The following is a 10302-nucleotide window of genomic DNA, read 5'->3' as shown; positions in this document are numbered from 1 at the left end:
CCCACCGCTGTGGGGGGGGGGGACCCGGGGTCCCCCCCCCCCCGCCAGCAGCGCTGCCTTGGGATGCGCCCTGACACCAGGCACCCTGGGTCATCCCTGGTGGGTGGCACGGGCGTGGGGGCTACATGCAGCATCCCCGCCCCGGGCAAGAGGCTGGGAGCAGGGCGGCCAGGTGTTGTGCTTAGGGGTCTCAGGATCGGCCTCCCACCCTCCTCCAGGCTGTGTAGTCCCCGCTTCGCTGTGCCACGAGGGATGGGAGCCCCTCGTTTGATGGGGCCGGGGACGGCTGTCCCTGGGATGGTGCTCTGCCACGCAAAAGGCCGTGGAGGGTTTGAGCTCAGCCCCAGCCGCGCTGGTGGTGGCGGGGAGGATTTCTCTTCCACACCAAGGCGGCTGCAAATAAAGTCAGCGGCTTCTCCCAGAAACCTCGGCCCCGCTGCGTTCGGAGCTCTCCTGCTGCCGTTGGGGATGGATCCCAGAGCCTCGGTGGGAGGAGAGGGGTCCTGCGGAGCTCCCCAGCACCGTGTCCCTCCCCTGTCCCCAAGCCACTCCTGGGGCAGCCTGCACCTGCAGGGGTTTGGGGGTGCCCCCCTCTCCCTACACCCATCGCCTGGCCGAAACGCTGCCTGCCTCGGGGTGCCAGGGAGCAGCTAAACAGGGAGGGGATGGGGTGTCCTCAGTTTCACTTGCTGCGTTGGGGTCCAGTTGTGTTGGGCATCTGCGGCACCTGCTGCAGCGCATGGGTGGGAGCAGGCAGGATGCGTCCCATCCGCTTTGCCAGCTATCCATCCATGGGTTTTTTCCAGGGAAAGCAAAGCCAATGACCCGCTCTGGGGCTGGAAATATCTGCATCGGTGGGAAGAGGGATGCCTGGTCTGGCATGGACTGGGGTGCCCCCTGCTTGGGTCCCCTGGGTGCGAGTGCCCAGAGGATGCAGCAGTTGGGGAACCCTACGGCAAGAAGTCCCCCCGGGTTAATGTGACACCACCTGATGCTGTGGGGCCTCGCTCCTGCCCGTCCCCTTCCATGGGCATCCTGATGGGCAGGACAGGTTGGTGGGATGGGGGCTTTGCCAGCCTTGGCACTGACAGGGCACGTTGCGGTCCCCTCCGCAGCGGGCAGCCGGGTGAGCCAGGAGCTGCGCTACACCAAGGAGAAGCTGGGCGAGGAGTCGGTCTACACTTCCCAAATGTTGATCCAGACCCCGAAGCGGGATGGGGAGAACATTCTGACGCAGGAGGCCCTGCAGCTCCACCTCGAGGCGGCCCTGGCCGCCAGCAAAGTCCAAGTCTCGCTGTACGGAAAGTGAGTCCGGCTCCGGACGGGGGGGACGGGGACCCCCACCATGTCCTGTGTGTCCCCCACACCCCTTGCCATATCCCCTGTGGGATGATGCCCGTCCTCAGCTCCTCCTTCTGCCTTTCCAGATCGTGGGATTTGAATAAGATCTGCTACAAGTCGGGTGTCCCCATCATTGAGAATGGCATGATTGAGAGGGTGAGTGGCAGGAATGGTGTGGCTCCCAGAGAACCCCTCCCCATGGGGGATTGGTCCCCCAAGAAACAGGCAGCGGATGGGCCGTGGGGGTGGATGGGGCTTGCCAGCCCCGGGCACCGCAAAGGCACCAGCTCCGTGCAGGAGGGTGCACGTTTGGGCAGCCCAGCAGGGCTGGGGGAGCAGGGGGGGCCTGATCCATCCCTGCTGACCCCTCGCATGTCCTCCTCCCACAGATGATAGAGAAGCTGTTCCCCTGTGTGATCCTGACACCGCTGGACTGCTTCTGGGAAGGAGCCAAGCTGCAGGGAGGCTCAGCCTACCTCCCGTGAGTTCGGGGAGCCGTCCCGGGGTGCAGGGGGCTGTGGGTGGGAGCAGGGGGTCAGGGGGGCTGCCGAGGAGCTTTGCCTGTCCTCCCCATGCAGCCTGGTGCTGCTGCCCCAGGGTCCCTTGGTGCTGCTCCTTGGCCCCAGGATGATCCCACCACAATTGCTTGTCCTGTTGGGTCAACACCCTGGGGACAGGTCCCTGTCCTCATCTGCCTGGCCTCGGTGGCACGGGCAAGGCTGCACTGCTGCAGGGCGAGGGCTGCAGCCCACGGGCAAGAGCTACCCATACCTGCCGTGCCATGCGGTCACACCAGCCAGGGATGGGGATGTGGGGACAGAGGCCATGCCGCAGGCAGGTCCTTAGGGGCTGCTCCCACCCCCAGCACTTTGTGGGTGCCACAATGGCGAGGAGGCACCCACGCTCCTGAGCTGTGCCCAGGGACACAGAGGGCGCAGAATCTCCGGGGTGGGTGGTGGGTGACTCCCGGCCAGCTCCCTGCACCGCGGTGGGGGGGCTGGGGACACCGGGGCTGGGCGGGGGGTGCCCCCCCCCACATTCCTTCTGTTTACGCGTGTGTTTGTCCGGGAGAGCCGGGCGGCTTGTGCATTGTCAGCAAACGCAGCCCCGCGCTTTCTCATGCTAATGCTGCTCTGAAAGCTGCCCCTCGCCAAACAGATGAAATAGTGGCCTTATTCAGGCTGCTGCTGGACGGGAGGAGGGGGAAGGGGCCACAGCATCCCCAGCCAGGACTGGGGGACTGACTTTGCCGCCCCCCCAAGACCTCAGGTTCTCCCCATCCCAGCCTGGGGAGCAGCCGGGAGCAGGAGCGAGCAGGGCTGGGGTGGCTGTGCTGAGTGGGATGCTGGTGGCATCGTCTGCCGGGGTGGGCAGCATCCTGGTGCTGGGGTACGTGGCAGACGGGATGGCACCCGCAGCAATGGTGGGACCCAGCTCTCCTCACAGCCGGGTGAGTGGATGCCTGGGCGGGCACCCCAGCTGAGCACCGGCCAGCCCATGGGGACTCATCCCCCTTTTTAACGCTGAGGGGTGAGCGGGGCGGGAGCTGGGAGAACAAAGAGCAGCAATCTATGGAAAGACAAAAGGATTTGCCCTGGCTCAGTGAAGCAAGCGAAAGCAGATAAAAGGGGCTCTCTTTGGAAGCAGCAGCAGCTCCGGTTGGTATGTGGGAATCTCGAGCGGCCGGCTCCGGCCCAGCCAGCCTTCATGAATTATTAGGCTGCGTTTCTCCCCAGAGCCCACACTCACTCAGGGCTTTTTCTCCCCCTCTTTGGAGCCCTGGGCTGGGTTATTGGCTTTTTAATGTGTCCTTTCTGTCTTAAAAAAGACACCAAGTGAGGCTGGGAGCTGGCCCCCGGCACCCTGGGCTGGGATGGAGGGAGCAGAGCATCTGCAGGCAATGGAAAAGACCCTTTTCCCGGGTACCCAAGTCCCATGGGGTCCCACTGGACCTCCAAGGACATGGTCTGTGCCCAGCTCCCAGCACCGTCCTGAGCCCCTAGAACCTCTGCTGAGCCCCAAAACCTCCAGCTTGGGGGGACATGGCAGGAAGGGCTGGAGGGGATGCCGGGAGGCCTTGCCTGCCTGCTCCCCTCTATCAAGATGTTAGCCCGCGGGCAGTAATCGGCCTGACTGCTCACACAAAGCGGGGCCAGGCGGCGGGGCCGGCTCCCCCCGCTTTGTCCCAGCCTAACAGGATCAAGCACGCTACTTGACTCGGGGCACGGCCCGCTGCGCCACGCAGGGCACGGGGGATGCCGCAGGCAGCCCCGGGAGGGGGTAGGGGATGCGCTGGGGACTGATGCTGCTCCTCTGCATCCTCGCATCCTGCCTTCGAGGGCACCCCCGGGGGCTGCAGGCACGGCCCCACGCATGGGATGGGGTGGCAGTGGTAGTGGTACCACATGTGGATTTCGGCATCCACCATCACCCCGGTGCCTCTCTCTCCCCAGGGGCCGCCCAGACATCCAGTGGAGCAACCTGGACCCTCTGCAGCTGATGGAGGAGCTGGGGCAGTTCACGTCCCTGGAAGGCTTCAAAGAGCTGCTGGATAAGGCAGAGGTGGGGCAGGCTTACATGGAGCGGCCCTGCCTGGACCCCCGGGACCCCCAGTGCCCCCCTAGTGCCCCCAACAAGCAGAGCCAGCAGGTGGGTCACAGCCCATGGGGACCGAGAGGGGTGCGGGGGCTTGCTGCTCCCCTACCTTCCCGATGGTCCTGCATCCCTGACGCCTCCCCTCCACCTGCAGAGCCCCGACATCCCGGCTGACTCGGGGGGCCCCTGACGCCTCCCCTCCACCTGCAGAGCCCCGACATCCCGGCTGAGCTCTGGGGGGGCTGCCACGGCTTCTCCAGGAAGTTCATGCGCTGGCAGGAGGAGCTGATTTTAGGCGGCACGACCAAAGACTCCCAGGGCAAGCTGCTACGGTGAGAGCCGCTGCGGTGTGGTCATCCCCAGGCATGCTGCGGTGCGGTCATCCCCAGGCACGGCGCAGGGGCCCAGCCACAGCACTCGCCCCTGGGATGGCTTGGGGCAGGGATCCCTTATCCTCATCCTCATCTGGTACCTATGGGAACCTGCCCTGGCTGCAAGAGGGGCTGCGGGGCTGTCTGGGAGAGCGTGTGAGGCTGGCGAGTGTATGGGGCTGGTGAGCGGGGCAGTGCTTCGGAGCAAGGGGGCAGGAATGGAGGGCAGGATGCCTGGGTCCTCTCCTGGGTGTCTGTGGTGGGGCTGGGAGCCATGGGGTGGGGGATGGACCCATTCCTGCATCCTGGGGCACTGCAGCCGGTCTCAGCGAGTTGCATGCCTGTCCCCCAGTGCCGAGGCCCTGCAGACCATGTTCCTCCTCATGAGCCCCCGGCAGCTCTTTGAGCACTTCAAGGATGACTATGAGATCCATGACATCAGCTGGAGCGAGGAGAAGGCGGGCGCCATCCTGGAGGCCTGGCAGAGGAAATTCGTGGAGGTGGGCACTGGGAACAGCCCCCACGTGGGGCTGGGCAGGGGTGAGCCTGTGCGTGGCAGCCCCCTGCGCTCAGGTTTTCATGTGGCCACGGGTCCTCGCACTGCTCTCTTGTGGTCCAGTGGGTCCCTAGGGACCCTCAGTGGCGATGCTGACACCGTGGGTGGCTCTGGGGTGATGTACTGGGGAGCGGGGGGGTCCTAACTCCTCTAATGAGGTGCACCTCTGGCAGCTGGCGCAGGACTCCATCCCGCCCAACGCCACACAAAGTGTCCACGCTTTCTCCACCACCACACTCAACGACATTATGAAGTCCTTCTCTGACGTCAGCGCCATCCGGGTGGCTGGGGGCTACCTCCTCATGGTGCGTGTGCCCCCTCTCTATCCCCTGCCATCCCTCCCTCCCTCGCCTGCCCATCCCTGCTAACCCGCTGTGCTCTTCCAGCTGGCCTACGCCTGTGTCACCATGCTGCGGTGGGACTGCTCCAAGTCCCAAGGGGCCGTGGGCCTGGCCGGGGTCTTGCTTGTAGCTCTCTCCGTGGCCTCTGGCCTGGGGCTTTGCTCACTGCTGGGCATCTCCTTCAATGCAGCCACCACCCAGGTATGTGCTGGGGGAAGAGCCAGGTACTGTGGGGCTGGTGGGACCCTGGGGGCTGCAGGGTGGCCGGGTCCCCTCCCGGGCAGTGGCTGTGTCCCCCCACTGATGCCATCTGCTCTCTGGCAGGTCCTGCCCTTCCTGGCCCTCGGCATCGGTGTGGATGACATGTTCCTCTTGGCTCATGCCTTCACCGAGACCAGCCAGCACATCCCCTTCAAGGTGAGCGCTGAGCCCTGCCTTGGGGGCTCCTCGGCCCCCTCCCGCCTCCCTGCAGCCCCTCTCATCACCCCTCCCTCTGTCCCTGCAGGAGCGGATGGGTGAGTGCCTGAAGCGCACGGGGACCAGCGTGGCTCTCACCTCCGTCAGCAACATGATCGCCTTCTTCATGGCAGCCCTGGTGCCCATCCCTGCCCTGCGTGCCTTCTCCCTCCAGGTAGGGCCAGGGTCCCTCTCTGGGGGCGGGCAGGAAGGGATAGCCAGACCCCACTCTGACATGTCCCCCCCTGCCTGCAGGCTGCGGTGGTTGTGGTGTTCAACTTCGCCATGGTGCTGTTTGTCTTCCCCGCCATCCTGAGCCTGGACCTGCACCGCCGGGAGAAACGCCGGCTCGACATCCTCTGCTGCTTCTACAGGTACCAGCGCCGGGCTGGCCAGGATGGGAATGACCCCGCGGGTCTCCCTAGGAAGCATGGGGTGACTCTGCTCCTCTCCCTCAACATCTTCTCCTCCTTTCCTCTCTTCCCCACAGCCCTTGCTCCTCGCGGGTCATCCAGATCCAACCCCAGGAGCTCGCCGATGCCAATGACAACCATGCCTGCCACCCTTCCCCTTATGGGCACCCTGGCATGGCCACCAGCACCCAGATCACCACCACCGTGCAAGCCTTCACCCGGTGCGACCCCTCAGGCCACCATGTCGTCACCGTTCTGCCGCCCACCTCCCAGGTGTGCACCTCACCCGCCGTCCTCCTGCCCCCCACCGACCCCTTGGGCTCGCAGGTCTTCGCCCCGTCCAGCTCCACCCGGGACCTGCTGGCCCAGCTGGACGAGGCCAAGGGCGGGCGGGAGTGTGTCCCCCTGCCCTTCTGCCGCTGGAGCCTCGCCGACTTCGCACGGGAGAAGTACGCCCCACTCCTCCTGCGGACCCGGACCAAGGTGAGGTGGGGACGGCCCCAGTGGTGCCACCCGAGGTGGGTGGGTGGCACGGGACCCTGCCTGACCCCCCCGCTATCCCCACAGGCGGGGGTCGGGTTCCTGGCGCTGCTGGGACTGAGCCTCTACGGCACCACCATGGTGCACGACGGGCTCTACCTGACGGACATCGTGCCACGGGACACCAAGGCACACGCCTTCATCTCGGCCCAGTTCAAGTACTTCTCCTTCTACAACATGTTCATTGTCACCAAGGGCGGCTTCCACTACCCGGGCGCCCAAGCGGCCCTGCTCAGCCTGCACCAGGCCTTCAGCACTGTCAAGTACGTGGTGCGGGAGGGCAACCGCGACCTTCCCAAGATGTGGCTCCACTACTTCCAGGACTGGCTGCGAGGTGAGGGACATTCCTTTTCTCCATGCCCTCCCAAATCTGCACCCTCCCTGCTGGCCTGGGAATGCCTTCCCTGGTGTGTGGCATCCTAGGGAGGGTGGTCCCATGGTGTCCCCAAGGTGCCCAGCAATGCCAAGCTGATCCCTGGGGTTTCTGCGTGCCTGTCCTGCTGGCACAGTGCTTCCAGGGGTGCACAGGATGCCGTGCAGGGTGGTGTGCCCCAAGGGATGCTCACCCCTCGCACTGCATCCCCAGGGCTCCAGGCCACCTTCGACAGGGACTGGCAAGCTGGGCGCATCACCCACGACAGCTACCGCAATGGTTCTGAGGACGGGGCACTGGCGTACAAGCTCCTAATCCAGACTGGCAACAAGAAAGACCCCTTCAACTTCAATCAGGTGCATGGGGACAGGGCTGGGTCGACCAGGCTGGGGATGATGCTGCACCCGCTGCCCTGCTCATGCCCGCTTCTGCTCTCTCCCTGTAGCTGACCACACGGCGGCTGGTGGATGAGAACGGCATCATCCCCCCTGACACCTTCTACATCTGCCTGACGGTGTGGGCCAGCAACGACCCCCTGGGCTTTGCCGCCTCCCAAGCCAACTTCTACCCCCCACCGCCCGAGTGGATCCATGACAAGTACGACACCACGGGCGAGAACCTGCGAAGTGAGTGAGCACAGTGGGCTCGCCGTGGCCCCCTCCTGCCCTCCGGCATCCCCCTGCAGAGGACCCCACTCCCTGCATCTTTCCTGCCCTACAAGCGTCACCCCAAAGAGAACCCCCCCACATCCCTTGTCCCGTCAGCATGCTCTGGTAGAGAAACTGCCCTGCTTCCCTATGCCCCATGCTCATCCCCCCTGCACCCCACACCCTGAGCATCCCACTGCGCACTCCCCCTGCCCTTCGCCCTCCTGCTGCATCAACACCCCCCTGCTCCGGCCCACGAGCATCTCACCACAAAGAAGCCCCTCCACTCTGTTCCCCCTCTGCCTGACAAGCATTACCCTGCTCCCCGTGACCCCCTACCCCACAAGCATCCTGCCCACAGAGAAACACCCTCCTCCTTGCTCCCTGAGCGCTCCCCAGCCCCGTGGTAGCCGGCCAGGCATCGGGCTGCCTGGGCTGCTCTCAGGCTGGTGTGGCTGGGGTGCCCCTGTGCTGCCTGCACTCCCGTGCTGCCTGTACCCCTGTACTGCCCGTGCTCTCCTCCCCAGTCCCAGCAGCCCAGCCGCTCGAGTTCGCGCAGTTCCCCTTCTACCTGAGTGGGCTGCGTCGCACAGCTGACTTCGTGGAGGCGATTGAGAGCGTGCGGGCCATCTGCCGGGAGGCCGCCCAGCGCCACGGGGTGCTGAGCTACCCCAGCGGCTACCCCTTCCTCTTCTGGGAGCAGTACATCGGCCTGCGCCACTGGTTCCTGCTGGCCATCAGCATCCTGCTGGCCTGCACCTTCCTTGTCTGTGCCCTGCTGCTGCTCAACCCCTGGACGGCCGGCATCATCGTGAGTACGCACCCCGATGCATGGGGACGAGGCGGTGACTGGCTGTGCTGCCCTCCTGATGGGTGGGGACAGGGACATCCAGCCCTGCTCCCATCCTGCTGGGTGGCCCTGGGTACCTGCTTCATGGGGATGGGGTGATGGGGTGGCCAGGGACATTCTGGTGGGAGGGACACCCATATGGAGGTGGCAGTGGGTGGGGCACACCCATATGGAGGGATCAGGGACATCGCTTATGAAGGGAACATATGGAGGGGACAGGGGTCTGGGGACATCCATGCAGAGGAGTGTGGGGAGAACACCCATATGGAGGTGGCAGCAGGTGGGCAACCTGTATGGACGGATCAGGGACACCCCTTATGAAGGGAACGTATGTAGTGGGCAGGGGTTTGGGGACATCCATGCAGAGGATGTTGAGGGCTACCCCCAATAGATGGGACAGAGGGACACCCCCAATTGAGGGGAAAGAGGCAATAGGGTGAGGCTGCCCTGTATGGAGGGGTAGGATCGGGCATGCCAGGCAGAGGGGCAGAGGGGCAGAGGGGACAGCCGGGCAGAGCCACCGCTCACTGACCCCACCGCCCCCCAGGTCTCCATTCTGGCCATGATGGCAGTGGAGCTGTTTGGCATCATGGGGCTGATGGGCATCAAGCTGAGCGCCATCCCTGTGGTCATCCTCATCGCCTCGGTGGGCATCGGCGTGGAGTTCACCGTCCACGTGGCTCTGGTGAGTGCAGGCAGACCCCTGCCCGGCCACGGGGCACCACAGTTCCCACTCTGCAGCACCCTCACCCCCTTGGCCATGTGCCAATGGGTGGCCACATCACAGGTGGCACACGGGGACGAGCCCCGCATGACATCCCCACCCCATGCAGGGCTTCCTGACGGCCGTGGGGAGCAGGAACGTGCGCTCAGCCGCGGCGCTGGAGCACACCTTCGCCCCTGTGATGGATGGTGCCATCTCCACCCTACTGGGCGTCCTCATGTTGGCTGGCTCCGAGTTTGACTTCATCATGAGGTGAGCACCAGAGGTGGGGTAAACCAGCCGCTTGCTGCCCCGCAAAAGCTTTGGCAGTGGGGGCTGGTGAGCATGGCAGCCTCCCTGGCTGGTGGTGGGGATGTGGGACAGCTGGCGAGGACGTGTCTTGCTGGGGGCACCCCCCCCCATCTTTCATGGAGGCTGGGGAGACATGGGGGGGGCTGGGGTGTGTGGTGTGGGAAGCCATGTTTGGGGTGGGACAGGGTTCATGGGGGCCGTGCCTGCTTACACCCTCTGCTTGTGGTCCCTCCAGGTACTTCTTTGCGGTGCTCACCATCCTGACACTGCTGGGGCTGCTCAATGGGCTGGTGCTGCTACCCGTCCTGCTCTCCGTCATTGGGCCACCCCCCGAGGTACGAGGCCCTCATCCCACCTCTCCCTATTCCTCCCCCATCCCATACCTGCGTTTCTTCATCCCCCCCATGCCCTTCACCCTGTCCCCCCTTCACCCTATACTCGTCCTTGCCTTGCCCAGTCCCAACCTTGCCCCATACTCACCTCAGCCCATCCCTCACGCTGTACCATCCCTGCTTTACCCCGTCCTTTCTCTGCCCTGTATCCAGCTTGCCCCATACCTGCACGACTCCACTCCTGCCTCACCCTGTACTGGACTCTCCCCATCCCTCCCTGACCCATTTGACCCCATCCCTGCCTCACCTCGTATCTCCCTCACCCCACACAGCCCTCGCCCCATCCTCGCATCACCCCTTACTCCCTGCCACCCCCAGCTCCTCCATCCCTGCATGTCCACAGTCCCTCTGATGCTGTCCCCTCTCTCCCCAGGCATCCCCAGTGGATAACGGCCCCCGCCTTCCCCCCCCG

General features: G+C 64.9%; 1 protein-coding gene across 1 annotated transcript in view; it reads left to right on the top strand.

Annotated features, from left to right (window-relative positions):
• PTCH2 (patched 2) overlaps window positions 1–10302 on the top strand; it is an 18857-nt gene that overhangs the window by 7534 nt on the left and 1021 nt on the right. The window contains 19 exon segments of the mRNA XM_009287454.1: window positions 1116–1305; window positions 1428–1497; window positions 1731–1822; window positions 3795–3990; window positions 4147–4268; window positions 4660–4807; window positions 5037–5168; window positions 5250–5405; window positions 5529–5621; window positions 5710–5835; window positions 5916–6034; window positions 6151–6556; window positions 6641–6947; window positions 7200–7342; window positions 7432–7612; window positions 8161–8444; window positions 9031–9168; window positions 9317–9459; window positions 9734–9834. Of these exon segments, the coding sequence (XP_009285729.1) occupies window positions 1116–1305; window positions 1428–1497; window positions 1731–1822; window positions 3795–3990; window positions 4147–4268; window positions 4660–4807; window positions 5037–5168; window positions 5250–5405; window positions 5529–5621; window positions 5710–5835; window positions 5916–6034; window positions 6151–6556; window positions 6641–6947; window positions 7200–7342; window positions 7432–7612; window positions 8161–8444; window positions 9031–9168; window positions 9317–9459; window positions 9734–9834 (3147 nt within the window).

Source organism: Aptenodytes forsteri, unplaced genomic scaffold, assembly GCF_000699145.1.
Source record: "Aptenodytes forsteri isolate BGI_AS27 unplaced genomic scaffold, ASM69914v1 Scaffold119, whole genome shotgun sequence".
In the NCBI taxonomy this organism is placed as follows: Eukaryota; Metazoa; Chordata; class Aves; order Sphenisciformes; family Spheniscidae; genus Aptenodytes; species Aptenodytes forsteri.
This window is presented reverse-complemented; position numbering and strand designations above follow the sequence as displayed.